The sequence below is a fragment of the Octopus bimaculoides genome, chromosome 20, assembly GCF_001194135.2.
Source record: "Octopus bimaculoides isolate UCB-OBI-ISO-001 chromosome 20, ASM119413v2, whole genome shotgun sequence".
Lineage (NCBI taxonomy): Eukaryota > Metazoa > Mollusca > Cephalopoda > Octopoda > Octopodidae > Octopus > Octopus bimaculoides.
This window is the reverse complement of record NC_069000.1, coordinates 7996945-8016790: the sequence shown is the minus strand read 5'-3', so window position 1 is coordinate 8016790 and position 19846 is coordinate 7996945. Positions and strand designations below refer to the sequence as shown.

The window sequence follows — 19846 nt, the reverse complement described above, 5'->3', positions numbered from 1 at the left end:
TAGAGAGAGGTGGGGAGAGAGAGAGAGGTGGGGAGAGAGAGAGAGGTGGGGAGAGAGAGAGAGGTGGGGAGAGAGAGAGAGATGTTGTTACTGTCAATGGCCTCTGACTGACAGTACAACATTGGTTTTATGTTCCTTCACTGAATGAAATATGTTAGGTTGAGGGAAGGAGGGAGTGAGTGGTGAAAGATGAATCAAAGATGTGTTGGTAATAGTTTACGTAAGAACTGAAAGTGTTAGAACATTGACTGACAGCAGAAGAGATGAGGGAAGAATGAGATACATGAAGACATGTTGGGTTACAAAGCCATTTAGCCCTTCATGTCATGAAAACACTGATAAGACAAAATGTGTTGCTATTGATGATGATAATGCTGTTGCTGCTGTTATTGTTATACTTGTTTAGCCACAGGTCAACCATGATTAAATAGACACATTAGACACATGATCAAAACTATTCAGCCAGTTACAGTTCAGTCATTTTCGGAATAAATAAGAACTACATTATCCTTCTCTGTTTTAAAGATGGGTATGTAATTTGAGGTTGATTAAGCAGTATTTTCTAGCAGATCTAATGACCATATAAACTAACCCCTGGCACTCGATGAGGGTTCCAGTTGATTCGATCAATGGAACAGCCTGCTCTTGAAGTTAACACAGATGTGGCTGAGTACTCCACGGACATGTGTATCCTTTATGTAGTTCTCAGGGAGATTCAGCATACTGGACCTTTGAATTACAAGTACAATTCATTTTTGCCAGCGGAGTGGAGTGGAGCAACATAAAATGAAGTGTCTTGCTCAAGGACACAACATGTCACCAGGAATTGAACTCATGACCTTGCAATTGTGAGCCAAATACCCTAACCACTAAGCCATGCACCTTCACAATGACCATATAAAAAAGCTTCTTTAATTGATTTGTGGTGATGATGGCCATGGTGGTGGTGACAGCAAGGACAATGGTGATGATGATGTAAGTGATGGTGACAGCGATAATGAAAACCTATCCTCTCTCCTCTTACCCCACCTCCAATCAAATGTAGCAATAATCAATCATTGATTTATTGATATTATCATTAACCCTTTAGTATTCAGATTACTCTGTCAAATGTAATGCTTATTGTGACAGTTGCATTGGGTTGCTGATTTGGTATCCTGATATGTATATAGAACTCTCAAAGGAAGTCTTGTGCAACCACATGGAAATCATGACAGGAGAATGTTACTAAGAACAGTACAGTGTGCTTCTCGAAAAGTGAGCTGTGTAACTTGCAGTTCCAAACATTCAACATTTGTCTTGTAAGAGTGAAACACAACACTTATTTATTCACATTGTTTTGAATTAATCAAACATTATCTCATAGCTTTGAGATTTTGATGACAATTGTATATTTTTCAAATGACATTGTAGATGAGGTGTGAGAGGCGAGATCCAGATGGTTTTGAACATAAAGCACATAGAATATTTTGGCTGTATATGGCCAGTTTAAATGCTAAAGAGTTAACTAATGCTGCAGAACTAGTGTAGAAAGAACTAAGCTTGTGGTTTGAAGTTCAAATCCTTTTGCGGTCAACTTCACTTTACCACAGTCTGGGGGTTGATAAAATATATTCTAATATAAATTAAATGGAAACTATTCATAATTTCATTCTGCTCTTCGTTATACTCTCATTCCTTATGCTAAACTAGAAATATAGCTTAGTCCTTAATAGGGCCTCTGTTGATGCTGGAAAGGGTAGCTATTCTGCTGGGGGCTTTTAATCATTCTAGGAAGCTCCCATTCTCAACGGTTCACATTCTACAAATATACTTTTGGCTGAATTCCAATTCTCCTGCATCACTCATTTCCAGATTCAGACACTCAAACCCCAAACTCCGAAATAATTTTGAGATTTGAGACAATTTCAAAACACAACCCACTCCTGTTGTGCTATGATAACTATGGCAATAGATCTCACACCTACAGAATATTCTAGAATGGCCTGTTACTCATACACTCCCCATCACTGTTCTTCAGGACCTTCAGTCTGATGTTCCTTGCAACAATGAGAGAAACCATATGGATCATGATTAACCCTTTAGTTTTCATATTATTCGATCAATTATAATACTTATTCACATTGTTTTAAATTAATCATGAATAATTTTATAGCTTCAAGAGTTAGATATTGTGGTTGTTTACTTCTAGAATGACATTGTAGGGTAGGTGTGAGTGGATCAGATTTAGTCATTTTGGACATAAAGCAGGTGGAATATTTTGGCCAGTTTAAATACTAAAGGGTTAAGATGCTCCAGCAGAGCAACAGTACTCCTGTTACTGACAATACTCTTCTGGGGACACCCTCATCACAACTGCAACTGCTCTATACAAGACTGTCTCAGGCTTCATCTGGATGTCAGGAGAATCAGTACATCCAAGTGCTGATAGAGTCCACCTAGCAACACCGTTGCACTCCACCTAACAAGAACATCATATCAGACAACCACATCATCGCAGGTAACAACAACAACAACTTCATCATCACAAGCAACAACATCACAGGCAACAACAGAGTTATTAGCAAACCTGTCCAATTTGTGCAACAAATAAATAAAATGGATGTAAAAATAAAAAATAAAAAAGGAAACAAAAAAAGTGAATTGTTTCTGCTTTATTTTTACAAGTGTATCTCATTTACTTGGTGCAGCTTTCAGCACATAATCTCTACGTTAAAACAGAGTTAAGTATTATCACAGAAAACACCACCAGTTAAACTACTTTCTTTAATTATCAGCAACTGTCTTGTCTTTTTCTTCTCAGTCAATCCTTCAGCATCTCTCTTCTCTCTTTAATTATAAGCAACTGTTTTGTCTTACTTTTTCTCCTCAGTCATCACCTCTTCCTCTTCTCTCTTCTTAGTTTTGTTTTCTTCTCCATCCTCCTTTCCTGTCTCTTCTATATGTCTTCCTCTTCTGTCTTCAGTCATTGATTTCTGCAGTCGTCATCACAGTTTGAATTCTTTCTGTAGATTTATGCTGTGTTCATCATAAATTGTCTATTATTCAGCAGAAACAAAAGTAGGGTAGCAAAGAAACAGACCAGGGACCACAGAGCTTTGCTGTATTCTCTCTACTATTTATCAAATAGGGAATGGTCAATAAGAGCTTAATGTAATACATTGTTAATACAGGGAAATTCACAGTAAAAACCATTTACTCTGGTATACCAAGCATCCAAACATCATAAACATATACACAAAGACAGACATCTACAGATATGAAAAACATTGACATGACAAGTAGCTGTAATCTATGTTGTACTTCTATCTATATAATAGCATATTTTATTTAAGTAGTTTTATACTGATTACAGTATATATTTATGAGTTATCACATGTTAGCAATATTGACATAATATATGATAGAGATATGACATGTTTCCAATACAGTATACTCTTTCTAAATAATATTTTGTTGTAGCATGAAATGTTTAATAATCTATATAATATTTTCAGGCTACAGCCCGAGAGCAGATTTTAAAGGAACAAGAAAGACGAAACACTTTGACAGTGTCAGAAGGAGGTCAGTTAATGTATCTTGTGTGTGTGTGTGTGTGTGTGTGTGTGTGTGTGTGTGTGTGTGTGTGTGTGTATGTGTGTGTGTGTGTGTGTGTGTGTGTGAAACAAAATATGAAGTTGGAATATATATTGGCAGTATTTATTCACCATTACATGTATTTCATCTGCTACTAGAAATTACAGAGTCTATATGTTAGATAGACATGGAAGGAATTTCCTATCAGAAATTCCTCGGATAGAAATTTATATATATATATATATACTAGCATGGAAATGTTAATGTCAAATTAAAACAAAAGAATAAACCCTTAAAAGATCAGTTTGCATTTATATGTATATATATATATATATATATATATATATAACTCTAATAATATTTATGTTTTCATAATAAATATAATTACATTTATCTGTAAATTTGATAAAATTTTCTTAAAGGCAACCTTATTAGATTTTTGTTAATTTAATGTTGTATACTTCAAATGAGAAAGGTTTTCTAAGCCCTTGGTCTAGAACCTCCTCTCTTGTCTAAAAGAAGCCAATGACTGTTACAGTCATGGCAAAACTAAAACTATTTGAAGACAGGCGGAAATGAAAACAACTGACTTCAATATTTTCATTGATTGGTGATGAACAGAAAAAAGTAGACTGAGATGGAAGAGTGGAATAAATGGTGGGTTGGGGGAGGAGTAGTTGTGGTTATTTTGAGGTTTAGTCTGTTCAGAATATTGAAACCAAAAATATAGAGCAACTACTTGTGAGAAATCTTTATAAGATATTCTTATTTTTAAACTAACATTTTTTAGAAATTTCCAACAAAGAAATATTTCAGACTGATATTGTTGGCAGCAATGGAAGAAACAGAGAATGGAGAAGTATTAAATTACAAATATATGCACTTGAAACAACTGCGGATTAAAATACTGGTGGTGTAAAATTTACAATGTGTATACAAGTGTGGTACAGCACTAGTTTTAATATCTTGTCAGAGAAACTTCTCCAAGAGACTTGTATGTTAAAAACACAAGACTTTGCTCAAAGAGACATACAGGTCTTTGCTCAGAATGCTGGTGAATCTAAATAAAGTCCTTGTGTTTTTAACACAAAATTCTTTTTGAGAAGTTTCTCAGAAACAGAATATTACAACTAGTGTTGTTCCACATTTGTATGCATATAATGAATGTGCTACACATTGGTATAATTGTTTCCCACTTTGTCTATAAATATAGATGTCTTACATCACTTCATGTCTCTAATGGAAGGAATGGCAGTGCCTTTGCCATTTTATGGGGTCAACCATGACTGGTTGTGTGAATGTAGAAGGGAAGAAGTTATCATCACCAAACATATGGCCTCAATACTTGCAATAAGATAGACCCTCCTAACAATATCAAAGAGTATTCAGGTGTTGGTAATATTAAACAAGGAGATGGATTAAGTCTATAAGCCAGCAATAGGAACTCTTCTCTCTGATCCACTTACACAATTTTTGTTAACCAAATTTCACTGACCCAGACTTTGATGAAGGACACTGGTGCTGTATACACTAGAAACCATGTTAGGTCAGAACAAACATCTTAACTATATAACTATGCCTGTACCCATTTCTTATATAGGCACAAGGCCTCATTTTAATCAAGGAGGAGAAACGAGATTATATGATGTTCGTGATTTTCTGAAGTGACACATAGAGGGTCTCTTTATTGCAGACCCATCCAAGCCATACTAAATTTAAAGAGATGACCTCTAAGACAACAACTCCCTCTAGCACAACTAATTAATGTTATTTTGGACAAACTTTGTACATAAGTACATGAAATCAATGACCTTATAATAACATCCATATGTCCAATGTCACCCATTGTTCACTGACCTTTTCTTTTTTTTTTTCTCTACAGATACTAACCAATGCAACCATTCTCATCTGGAAGACTCTCACCTTCATGACCGAAACTGTTCTTGCTGCAAGAAATGTTGCCGCTGTTGTTTCACTCCTTGGATGAGAATTCAGTCATATGCCCATTATATCATCTCCGATTCATTTACAGATGTCTTCATCATTTTCACTATTGTCCTGAATACCTTGTTCTTGGCGATGGAGCATCATGGAATGTCAATGGGATTGAAACACGTCCTCAAATTTGCAAATTATGTAAGTATCACATGTTTTCTGATTGCATTGACTTTTTGACAGATTTTAGTTTTTTTTATATAATAAATTTATGTTTCGTTTATCATAACTTTATGATTTGTTAGTGTAATAAATTTATAATTTTCTGACTCAGTAGAACACAAAGAGCAAGTATCATCAAGATACACTTTATCATCATCCTCATTATTGTCATCGTCATTTAACATTCTTTTTTTTCCATGCTGGCATGGGATGAGCTGGATACACATACATATTGAAATAAACATGCACTGATACACAGAAGGGTGCACAGACAATTACAGTATAGATAAACACTGTGTACATGTTGATTGCATATATATATAGAGAGAGAGATACATTGGCTGTATATGTCAAGAGGAAAGATTGTCTCTGTATAGATATTTTTTTCTGCTCTAGGCACAAGTCCTGAAATTTTTAGGGAAGGAGCCAGTCGATTAGATTGACCTCGGTACGCAACTGGTACTTAATTTATCAACCCTGAAAAGATGAAAGGTAAAGTCGACCTCGATGGAATTTGAGCTCAGAACTTAAAGACAGATGAAATTCCACTAAGAAATTTCGCCCAGTGTAGGTTAACGTTTCTGTCAGCTCACTGCCTTCCTGTACAGATATTGAATGTATAACAAATACTGTGTGTAGACATCAACGAGACACAAACACAAATGCTAAGTGAATAGAAAGCCATTGTCTTTTCTTTTTACAGTTTTTTTTACAGTCAGAAAACCCTTGTATGAAGTAAGCTATATTAAATGGTATAGCTTCTAAAAATGTCAGCTTTGTTAATGATGGTGAAAATTAACCTGTTATTACAAATGTTTTTTCAAGGTAGACTTAGATTATACAATCAATTTTAACACACCTAATATGACAAGAAAATATATTTCGTAACGAATTAGTTATGGAGCCAAAACTGATTAACTTCCGACTATGAATTCGATGAACAAAACAACTGAGGTGAAAACTGGAAGTTATTGAATGAAACGAGAGAGAAGACAGAGAAAATATGTGTGTATACTTGTATGTGTATATACTTGTATGTGTGTGCTTTTGTGTGCATATGTAGGTATTTATATCTATTTGTATGTATGTGTGTATGTATGTGTGAGTATGTATGTATGTAAGTATGTATGTATGTATGTATTTGTATGTGTATATGTATGTATGTATTTGTATGCTTGTGTGTGTATGTATGTATTTTCATGTGTGTATGCATGCATATATGTGAGTGTATGCATGAACGTATCTGTATTTATATGTCCATATGTATGTGTGTATTTGTAAGTATATATACATATGAATGTATGTATGTATGTGTGTGTATGTGTATATCTGTATGTATATGTGTGTATGTGAGTATTTGTATGTATGTATCTTTTATATATGTATGTATATCTATATGTATGTATATATATATATATATATATATATATATATATATATGAATGTATGTCTGTGAGTGTGTATTGATATGTATGTATGTATGTATGTATGTACGTACGTATGTATGTATGTACGTATGTATGTATGTATGAATTCTTCATTTTTATTTTTCAAATTTCTCACCAATGGAGAAAGATGTGGTTTCTAGCCTAAAACCAAAGCTTTTTCATTGGAATTTAGAGAGCACCAGTGGGTGAGTGCAGTTCTCTGCACGCTTCACTCACTTTAATTACTTTCACATACAGGAACCTAATGGAAACACACTATATTAAAAACTGCTATGGTGAAGAGAGAAGCAAAAAAACTGACCAGGCTTGACCAGCTGGAATTGTGTAATTTCAAACTTCTACATAAGCGGTTTAGTTTGCTGGTCTCTTCTGTTACAAACTAAACTTTGACTTTTCATCACCTGGCACAAAGCCACCTCCCTCAATACTTCATTTTCACTCTGTGAAAGGGTTTTGTCTTGTGACTGCACTAGTGCAGGTGTCATGAAAAAAGCACCCTGTACACTCTGTTGATGTTAGGAAAGACATCCAACTGTAGAAGCCATGCCAAAGCATGTTAATTAATTAAGGGGGACCTGGAAAAAGTGGCTTAAACAAAGTTTGTCTAATTCTAGAACTGGCCAGTCATCTCGTGGCTGGGAGTTATTCCCTATTTGTAGGTTTCTATGGTAACACCTAAGAAATTTACAAATTTTCTAAGAAGTGGTTGTACTATGATACAAGTTGGCCTACACCATGTGCATGTGTGTGTGTGTGTGTGTGTGTTTGTGTGTGTGTGTGTGTGTGTGTGTGTGAGTGTGTGTATCTATGAATATGTGTGTTTATGTGTGAATGCATTGTGTGTGTGTGGAGAGAGGAAGAGATGGCTTTAGCAGAGTAACGGTCTTTTCACAAGAACTTACACATCACTGGGGTACTCATGTATGTATGAACGTATGTATGTATGTATATATGTATCTGTATGCTAGTATGTGTGTGTATATGTGTATTTGTATGAATGTATGTGTGTGTGTATATTTGTGAGTGTATGCATGTATCTGTATGCATATGTGTATCTGTATTTATGTGTCCATATGTATTTCTGTATTTGTAAGTATGTATGTATGCATGTATGTATGTATGTATATATGTATGTATACATGTATATATGGGTGGATGGATGGATGGATGGATGGAAGGATGGATGACTTTTCATGCATATGTGTGTATATAAATGCATGACTCTATGTATGAATGTAATGCATATGATGTATGTATGAATGTATGTGTATATTTAATGCATGTGTATGTATGTATTCACGTTTATACATGTGCATATATTGTTGTTGTGTGCATATAAGCATACATGCACGTATGTATGTGCACATATATGTGCAAACATAGATGCAATTACATGAATGGATCTGTACATTTTGACATACATATGTGTACACACATATATATATATTTGGATGTCTACACATGTGTATACACTTAATACATGCTAAACAACTGAAGTGTTTTACATGTACATATATATGTATGTATGTGTATTGGGTGTGTATGTATGTTCATATGTATATATATGTACATACATATGTATGTGTCTATGTACACATTTATGCATTTATTTATTTATGCATACATATATGTATGTATTTGTTTGTGTGCGTGTGTGTGTGTGCATGCGTGTGTGTATGTGCATGTGTGCATGTGTGAATCTATTTATGTGTATTGCTGTGTTTAGAAAAGATCTACAAGTGTGCTTCTCACATTTCATGATTATAACAAGCCATTTATATTCCAACAGAAATGCCAAAATATGGAAGTGCCAATTTTCACAGACAGCTATTGTTAACTTATTCCAGTAATAATAGAGGAGAAAATTAGAGTAAAAACCTGGACTTCCATAGATCAGTCTAGAAGCATTCACATTATCTCCATTTACCTCTCTTTTACCTGAGAATTTTCCTTTGAGTTTGTTTTGTATTTCTAATAATTTATTTCTGGTTTATTTCACATATATCTTCCATAATATTTCATTGTTAAGTTTGATGAGAAAATGTCTAGAATTAGACAAAATATATTCTTTGGTAATTACGTTATATCAAAGCAATATATATTTTGTATCGTTAAATTTTATTTTACTTGTTACTTGTTTTTGTCTTTTCACTCATTGTGAGCAACAGAATCATAACAGTTGATGACAAGTAAGAGCTGTCATCTTTACATCTCACTGTCCCACCATAATTACAATAAACCAACGTTTCTAATGCAGCCAGTTACCATCTCTGGCCTGTATATGTAGCTTTGCCATCAATATCTCTCATCTCCTCTGTCCCCGTATTTCAACAAGAAAAAGAACTAAAATCAAATCATTAATTTTCAACTTAGAGCATTAGACATTGTGTCACTTAGCATTTTAATCCCAAAAATAAGGGCAGTGGCCCCTAGTTTTTGCTTGGCATTCTTGATATGGATGATGGACTGCTAGCTGATGACTGAAGGAAATAGATGGAGGACACTGGTTATTGTAGAGGAGGACTGTAGGTAAATATTCTGACTTTGTGTTGAGTGAAATGGAAATAGAAGAGGGGTTGGGTAAATTGTGTTCCAGGTTCAGTCCCACTGCGTGGCACTTGGGCAAGTGTCTTCCACTATAGCTTTGGGCTGACCAAAGCCTTGTGAGTGGATTTGGTAGACGGAAACTGAAAGAAGCCCGTCGTATAAATATATATACATATATATGTATGTGTGTGTATATGTTTGTGTGTTTATATGTTTGTGTGTCTGTGTTTGTTCACCCAACATCGCTTGACAACTGATGCTGGTGTGTTTACGTCCCCCGTAACTTAGCGGTTCGGCAAAAGAGACCGATAGAATAAGTACTAGGCTTATAAAGAATAAGTCCTGGGATCGATTTGCTTGACTTAAGGCGGTGCTCCAGCATGGCCGCAGTCAATGACTGAAACCAGTAAAAGAATAAAAGAATAAAAGAATATATATACATACATACATACATACATACACACACACATACATACATACATACATACATACATACATACATACACACATACACACATACATACATACATACATACATACATACATACATACATACATACATATATGAATGTAGACAAACAATACCTCAAACTGAGAGAAGAGTCAATAAACCATTGATGTTTGACATCTTTTAGAAGTCTAAAATATAGATGAAAATCTGCTCAATATTGGTATTGGCAAGTCAACGATGATGAAAGTCTTTGAAAAGCTCTATGAAGATGGAAATCAATAGTGTGAATTGTTTCCTCATAAGTAGTTATAGGGGGATGGTTTACAGCTTAACTCTTTAGCATTCAGATTACTCTGTCAATTGTAATGCTTATTTATTCACATTGGTTTGAATTAATCATGCATTATCTCATAGCTTCGAGATTTTGATGATGTGATTACTTATTTTTAGAATGACATTGTAGGGTAGGTGTGAGAGGCTAGATTTGGCCAATTTTACCATAAAACAAGTAGAATATATGGGCTGGATGTAACCAGTTTAAATGCTAAAGAGTTAAAGGATGGTTTGTGTTAGTTTCTTTTCCATGAGTAGCAGTAAAGATGATAAGAGGCCAATTGCTGTTCCTGTGGAAATGAGTGTCAGCTGTTTTCTCACAGGTGTAAAGTAAAGTAAATGACTTTACTATGAAAGCCAAGCATCTCCATTGCTGCTAATCTCCGACAAGGATGTTTCTTTGCTAAGAAGAGAAGAAATATTGTTAAAAGGAACAAGGCCAGACATAGCGACAGGTAATGCTGCCAAAATAGTTGCAGTACCAACACTTATGTATGCCATGGAATTGCATATGCCACAGATGTGAAACTTTTCTAGATTAATTACAAAATTTTGCTATTGGGCAATTTATGGAGTGCTGACAATTTCTAATAATTGTTATTAGAAATTTGAGCCTGAAGAGCTATGATATTTATAAGGGAAGAAATTGCTGCTGCAGGCACAATGTTTACCACAGAAGATAGAGAACATGATACACAGGACAAAATCAGCTAATTGTGCCAATTGATCATCATTACTGCATTTGTTTGTGGATGCTAAAGTAACTTGATAGTTAGATGACAGATGAGTTAAAAAACTGATTAACCCTTTAATATTCAGATGTCTCTGTCAAATGTAATGTAATTTTTGTAAATCACTCATTCTCATTTAATTGTATATATTTTAATTGTTTATACATACGTTTCGTTTCATTCGATCCCCTGACCCCAATATTTGTTTTGTCAGTCCGCATATCGTCCCCGCTTTTTCTCAACTTCATGGTTAATAAAGAAATTGGCTGGTCTAAATAATAACAGTTGATGATGACGCTAAAATAGTTCTCTATTTCTATAAATGGATCTATGTCGTGAATGGAATTAAGACTAGAATAAGAAAGGAGTCATGCTGTTTATTCTTATGACTTCCATTTAGTAACGTCGGTAGAAAGACAAGTTGTTCTGACATTGATTTATATTGAAACATAAGTTCAAAGAACAACAAGCTTAAAATGCAAAAACATTTAACACATTTAGATGGCAGTAATAAAATGATGGACACAAAGTATTAAATTGAAATAAAGACAAGATGTCAGAAGAGCAAAAAAAGAAAAAGAAAAAAAAACCGAAACAAACTAAACAATAAGTATGAACATCATGGGACATGGATATAGAAAAAATGGCATAACTACACAAGTGCACCCCGCCAACTTTGTTTCCTCATAATTTCCAGAAAAATGGATATATTTTAATGAAATTTTCTACAAATATTCTTCAGATGGTGTAGATTTCCATTATATTGGAATATATGGTGAAAACAAAACTTTTTTTCCAAGGGTAGGGGCAGAAAATTCATATGTATTGGCTTTGTTTCCGCATAACTTTCAGAAAAATGAGTAATTTTTTAATGAAATTATCCACAAATATCTTTCAGAGTCTGTAGATTCTGATTTAACCAGAATTTGATATGAAAAAAAAAGCTTGAAATTTCAGAAAAAAAAAAAAAAATTGTGACGTATCACTATGTATGAGTCCATCAATTTTCTTTTTCATATTAAATTACAATATAATCATAATATACTCTCTCCGAAAGTTATTTGTAGAAAATTTCATCAAAAAAAAAAAGAACCTACTCGTGAGAATTTTCCGAAACTCCTCAGCCCAGCCTCGGAAATTTTTTTTTTTCTCTACAAATTCTGACATAATCGGAATCTACACCGCCAGAAGCATATTTATAGAAAATTTCATTAAAAAATATCCATTTTTCTGGAAGTTATGAGGAAACAAAGTCGACTTCTGTAGGTCTGCCAAAAAAGAAAAAAAAAATGAACGGTCAGAACTGAGTGAAGGTTAATAAAATAGAAATTCTGAATATAGTTATTATTTATGGTTGTTCTTTGAGTAAATTCCTGGAGTAAGAAATAATGGAGTTATAAGCATATCTACACAAATGCGCCCTATCAATTTTGTTTCCTCATAGCTTTCAGAAAAATGTTTTCTACAAATACCCCTTTTTTTTTTTTGTCAAAAATTAGGTTAAAAAGATATGGGAGTCTCTCATACATGGAAAATATTATAATCCCTTACAAGAGAGAAGGGTGTAATAACATACCTTTTTTTTAAATCAAATTTTAAGCCCCCCAAGGGTTCCTTATACACGTTAAAATATGGTATATCGGAATTTAAGGGAGTTGGGGGAATGGTGAGGGTGCACACATACTTACTGATGCACAAAATGAATCTTGAAATTTTGGAAAAATTATGTGATGTGTGTCAGTATGTATACGCGAATACCATTTTTTTTTCCTCATTAAATTCCGATATGATCGGAATCTACACCATCTGAAAAGTATATGTAGAAAATTTTATCAGAAAACTAATTTTTCTGAAAGTTATGAGGAAATAAAGTCAACCAGGGGAGAGGAGAAGACGACACACTTGTGTCCATATGTTAAGTTTTCTAGTGAAAAGACATTTTAATCCAAATAAGATAACCGATATTTTTCTGGGTCGAGTTTCCTAGAAATATCGTTGCATCTTTATCAATAATTTATGGTTGTTTTCATTCCAGTATGTTTTAGTATTCATTAAATGGCCATTCCCCCATTTTCTAAACCTTCCTTCTGAGATCGTCTTCAACATTTAATATGGCAAATTTACTTACATACAACAACATTCAGTATTTCAGAAATCATTATATTTCGCGTTTTCCACTTCAACAAATCTATTTTCTCATCTTTCTATTATTCTTTGTTGCCGTTTAATTTTTGAATAACAGTAAATCTTCTGGAAATATGAATGCGCTCCGGCATTTTACTTAACTCTGGAGCAGACGATACAAAGTCCCACTAGAGCGCATGCGTGGAGTTCCTCCACCCCCACCCCCCCGCGCGCTTTGCGATTTGGAGAGAACCTCAATGCAAGGTTCTGTTACGTATACGCGCATGCACGCGCGCGCACACACACACGCATTACATACGTGCATATACTCATGCACGTACTCAAAGATGCACGCTTGCGTGTAGCCATAAGGGGACCTTCTCTGTTTTCACTCGCTATGCAAGAAATAGCAGCCAAATCTGCTTCCGATCTCTCCTCAACGTCCTTGAAAGGGATGTATTAAATAATGTGGCCTCGTGTTCCTTGCAGTTAACATGCAGCTTACTGTCGTAAAAATGATAATAAATTGTCCTAAAAAAAAATCAGGAAGTGATGACAGTGAAATATATCAACATTTGATAAAAGTGTATAAAGAACTCAGTCCCCGATCGCACGCACGAAACACTTTGGTCCGTTATAAATCATCGACTATTTCCAGGAACACGTTTGATATCCGATAGGTGGGCTTCGTATGTGGGTCTTGAAAACTTCGTACTCATGCTGTTGCGGACCATTTCCTCAATTTTGTTGACCCAAACGATGACAATATCTACACATAGACGATGGCGAACAATGTGGGACTAGTAGCGAAAGTAAATTGTCCGTCGCTGCTTCCGTTATTTTTTTTTTTTTAGGACAATTCCCGTTCCTTTGTTTACGAAAATAAACTGCATGTTAACTGAAAAATGGTCACAAGTGGAATGTTTTTGATCATTAGTTTGTTCAATCAAGATTTCCTTGTGGCTAAATAACAAGACGAGTCAACGAGATAGCTTCCATATGGTCACTTTTTTCTGCTAGAAATAGTAGCTACATCTCCCGTAATCATAAACCGTTATTCTGAGAAAAAATAAACACATATAGTCTTACATACTAAAAGCATAACGCAAGGGTCATGGTTGGAGTGCCTTTAATCATCAATCTGTTTCGTGAGTGCTGACTTTGGGCTGAATAACAATGTCAGCTATGTATAGTGACAGAATTTAACACATTTCTTTGCTTACCACATATGCGCTTATACTTTGCAATTAAATGAGAGAGTGTGTGTGTGTGTGTGTGTGTGTGTGTGTGTGTGTGTGTGTGTGTGTGTGTGTGTGTGTGTGTGTGTGTGTGTGTGTGTGTGTGTGTGTGTGTGTGTGTGTGTGTGTGTGCGTGTGTGTGTGTCATCGTCATCATCACCATTTAATGTGTTCTATGCTGGCATGAATTAAATGGTCTGACAGGATCCAATGGGTCCAAAGGTTATGTTATGCTCCAGTGTCTGCTTTAGCATGGTTTCTACAACTGGATGCCCTTCCTAATGTGTGTGTGTCTGTGTTGATATATTTTACATCCAATGTTCTCAAACTAGCATAGATGTTATATGTTTGGGCATTTTCAAGTTATTAATTTGTTTCTTAAGTTAAGAAACTAAGTTGAAAGAAGCAGATTAAGACAATTAGAACATGGGCTCTTCTAAAAAATAGTCTATATGAAGCATTATTGTAACATAATTTGCAGTGCTCTTTCTCTCAATGTACTTCTGTTTTGTTTCATTTCAGGTTTTCACATCAGTTTTCCTGTTAGAGGCTCTTCTGAAGATTGTTGCATTTAACAAACAGTATTTCAAAAGTGGTTGGAATGTATTTGATTTGATTGTTGTTGCTGCAAGCTTAATTGATTTAGGAGTGGAGGGGCTTAAAGGTGTATCTGTATTCCGGTCTTTTCGACTGGTAAGTGTTATTTTGTTTCTTTAAAATAAATCCCAAAAACGTCTTAAAGTTTAACCCTATTTAAGATGACTAGTCTAGTACCTTCAGGATATCTTGACTTATCTTTGCCTATTGGAATTCAAATTTTTTTTTCCAGAATTTTTTATTCTTTTTATATCACACAATTCCTCAGTATTGAAATATTATTGAGCTTTGTTGCCAAATAAAATAATCCTGAACCATTTGACAGACTATTGATATTTTATTCATTACATTAGTTTTAATGCTGATCCTTATTCTCTTCAGTTTAGCATATTATTATCTTTATGAATAGTTACAACCCCTTGAACTGTACAATACCTCCTGTATGATAATGAATGGTTCATAAACAGTTTCATATGTAGATCACAGTCTCAAGCTAATGGCAAGTTTGGGGCTAAATCAGTTTCCCATTTGTTTATTCCAAGCAGTGTCCCTGAAACATTTTCTATTGTAGATGTAACACAAGTGGACTGAACTATATATTTTCTCTACACTTCATATTCTACTTATCAAACAAGTAAATCTAATTTAACAATAATAAAATACTTGTTGATCATCTGACTAAATTAAGATGAGTATCAATCAATCAACTATATATTCTCGTTCTTACTAAGTCTAACAAAAATGAATTTTATAAAATTCTGTGATTAATATATTAATCATTGGTGCAAGTTCATTTGTAAATAATATCATGTGAATAATTAGTAGAACAGCATCTGTATAATGTTTTAGCATCAAGTGATTGGACAAATTAAGATCTTTGCTGCAAATTAATGAGTCTCCCTCCTGGGCAATATTGGCATAATTTACAACTTGACTGTCTCATTAGCGCAAGATATAAAAACTTAAATCCTCTATCATTATGACCTTAACATTCAATAGAATGTTATCGCCTTGGTTCTTTCTTTAACTAATAAAAGACAGATCAGTCATTTGTTTAATACAAGAATGACTATCATTCTACATCATTGTTGAGAAAGTTTTGTTCAATGAAAAGTATTCAGAAAGGGGGAAATAGGATGTCCATAGAGACAGACAGAAGACTTAAACCATATTACAGGAAATATAAAAGGATAGGCATTTTTTAATAAAACCAATCTAATGATCAAAATCTATAGTTCAATTATGAACTACATAATCTAAATGCATTTCAGTATTGTAACAGTGTTAATTAACGCCATTCCATTTCAATATCATGCAAATGAACTGTTAATAGAAGCAATAATTTCTTTGCAATTATTTTGAATTGCTTTCTTTGATATATTTCAGCTACGCGTTTTCCGTTTAGCCCAGTCCTGGACAACAATGAGGTTGCTGCTGTGTATAATTCTTAATACACTCGGCTCGTTGGGATATTTGACCATAATACTTATTATTATCATCTATATCTTTGCGGTTACGGGATTACAATTATTTCATACTGAATACACACCTGACAAATTCAAAGGAGAGCCAGTTCCCAGGTAAATGGCAGTTTATTTCAACCTTGTACATAGTCAGTTTTAACTTATTTCCTTTTTAAGTTAATGCCTTTCTGAGATCAATATTTCTGTATATATGCTAAGCCAGTGAAGCAGAGCTGAAGCAATTCATTTTACTTTGTTCAAAGTTGGAATAATTGACTTGGTTTTTTTTTTATTGGTATGACAGTAAAATGTTTTCTTCTTATTAATTGTTGTAGAAAAAGAAGAGTTGTTACGGTTGATCTAAGACAATTTACTTCCACAAAAAATAATGCAATGAAAGATAGATGGAAACAACTGAAGAGAAATCATTTTGAAAATCTATTCACTTAATGCCAGCATTGAAAAAAATAGATATTTAAGCACAGAGACATTAGTGATGTTGGAGCTGGACAAGACATAATGATATATATATATATAACTCCAATGAATGGAGATGATGCTTTAAAGACATCTAAACATCTACTTACTTTTAAAAGTCCATTAAGAAAGAATTTGTAGGGAAGTGTACTTGACCTTAAACTATTTCACCAATAGTTTCTCTGGTAATCTGTTAATATGAATTAATGTTTAAACCATATGCATTTCTAAACATTTGATAATATTAGCTCATTTTGCAATAAAGGACCTGAATTAGCTGTTACATGGTAGCAGGGTGTGCTAGAAATAGCAGCCAAATCTTTCCTTTTCTGGGGAATGGAGTCGTTTACTCATGGTTTTGATGTCACATTTGTTGAAAGCATACAAAATAACCTGGAAAAGGAAAAAAGACCCGTGAAACAAAATTCTATTGATAGGGAAACTCAGGGTTTCCCAGGAAACTCCAAGGTCCCCACCACCCCTTTCCCCTTTCTGTTCCGGAGGAAAGTGGCTTGCAGCAGGTTTGGAGGTGAGATATGTTGAATGCACTTGAAAAAACCTGTGGAGAAAATTATTTCACACCGAAGTACGAACAGGTCCTTTACAAAACATTTATCCAAGATCAGGACAGGTATGCAAATAGAAGGATCAATGAGACTGATAAAGTAAGAACTGAGCATCTGGCAAAACAGGAGGAAATAGACAAAAGCAGGAGACATTATGAATCAGATGCTCATGAACAGAATAAAACAAGTTTCATGCAAATCAGACCACAGGTTACCAAGTTACATAGTTTTTTGGGGTGCCTTTATAAACAGCCAAACCAGCATATACTGGGGAAAATGCTTTGAAAGTAAGGCATCATTGAAATGTGAAATGTGAACACAAATGGAATAACACAAGTTTCGAGTAAATTGGATCATGGATTCCTGAGATATGCAGTTTTTTTTAATTCCTTGAACTATTGGTGACTGAACAGGTCATGGGTAGTCTAGTATTCAATAAAATTACCTCACCCTGATCATAAAAAGGTCTCAAATTCTCTCTGATTATTCTAATCTAAGAAATAGATGTATTTAAACAGTTTACTGTTGTCTACCAACATAACAAAAAACAGCTTTTACAAAACCCCATGTTTTGGGTTAAAATTTTGTGTAACAAATTCAGTACCTTTTATATAAGGGAACTGAATGAAAGTTACATTCAGTGCCTCTGACAAACACTATCACTGAAGAAATAATCAAGAACAAAGAGAGTAAAAATATCCATCAGGAGTGTAATTAATTCATGGAGAGCAAATTTCAATTTTGCTTCAGCGATATTTCATTGTAATTTTCGAATACGTAGCTTCAAATTAAGGTAACAAGTGACAAACTTGTTTCCTGTACTAAAAAGAAATAGTTAAATTGATTTTTAAAATCTATTGTGAAGAAAAAATTGCTCAACTTCTAGTTCTATTATGAATTCATTAAAAGAACGTGTATACGTTTTCTGTTTAATTTTTACTTCATCAAATATTTTAAAACAAAAATATAAAACCAAACACAAAATGTTTAGATAAGCAGTAAATAACACTTTTGGAAGCTTTCAATGGGAAGGAAAAAGTCACTTTTACAGAAGCATTAAAATTCTGTATTTAGTTTTTATGTGACTTTTGATTTTTCATTGAAAGGAAAACAAGAAGAAAAAAATTTGAAGAAAAGTCAAGTGTGTCAAAGACAGGTTTAAAATGGTATCTTCCACTAAGTTTAAAGTGTTATATCTCTTTTCTTGTTTAAACTTTTCTCTGTTCCATCAGATGTTTATCTGCCAGCAACAACCAATATTTTGACTGTTTATTACAGCTGCTTTCTATAGAGCTCTTGATATGCACTATTAAACAAACCTCTCTTTATCCTTTTTGCCACTTTTCAAGAAATTTGAAACATTTCCAGATTTCTCTCCTCCAATTTCACATTCACATTTACCATACTCTCTCACATTTACCATACTCTCTCACATTTACCATACTCTCTCACATTTACCATACTCTCTCACATTTACCATACTCTCTCTCCTTTCTCCTTCCCTCCCCTCTCTCTCTCTCTCTCTAATTTTATTTACTGTTTTTTTTCTGTAATTTTTTAAACAGCAAACTTGAGAGTTTTTATGATTCCTCTATAAAGCCATATATCTACTAGATGATATATCTACAAATCAATAGTATGTTTTTATATTTTTTTTCACTCTAAAATCATAGCCAGAAGTGAATCTAACTTTTGATGTCATTTTCTTATTTGAATTATCTAAATGTAGTATAAGAGCAAAATACTTAAATATATCTTTCTCTCATATGTGTGAGTGTGTGCATGTATGTGTATGTGTGAGATAGAGTGTGTGTACATGTGTATGTATGTGTGTTTGTATATGCATGTCATCATCATCATCATCATCGTTTAACGTCCGCTTTCTATGCTAGTATGGGTTGGATGATTTGACTGAGGACTGGCGAACCAGATGGCTGCACCAGGCTCCAATCTGATCTGGTAGGGTTTCTACAGCTAGATGCCCTTCCTAACGCCAACCACTCCAAGAGTATAGTGGGTGCTTTTACACGCCACAGGCATGAGGGCCAGTCATCGGTACTGGCAACGGCCAAGCTCAAGTGGTGTTTTTTATGTGCCACCTGCATAGGAGCCAGTCCAGCGACACTGGCAATGACCTC

At 34.2% G+C, this 19846-nt stretch overlaps 1 protein-coding gene across 1 annotated transcript in view; it reads left to right on the top strand.

Moving 5' to 3' along the window:
- LOC106869839 (sodium channel protein 1 brain) overlaps nt 1-19846 on the top strand; it is a 193859-nt gene that overhangs the window by 111410 nt on the left and 62603 nt on the right. The window contains exons 10-13 of the mRNA XM_014915740.2: nt 3498-3564; nt 5459-5712; nt 15128-15298; nt 16589-16782. Of these exons, the coding sequence (XP_014771226.1) occupies nt 3498-3564; nt 5459-5712; nt 15128-15298; nt 16589-16782 (686 nt within the window). The remainder of the gene's footprint in view (nt 1-3497; nt 3565-5458; nt 5713-15127; nt 15299-16588; nt 16783-19846) is intronic.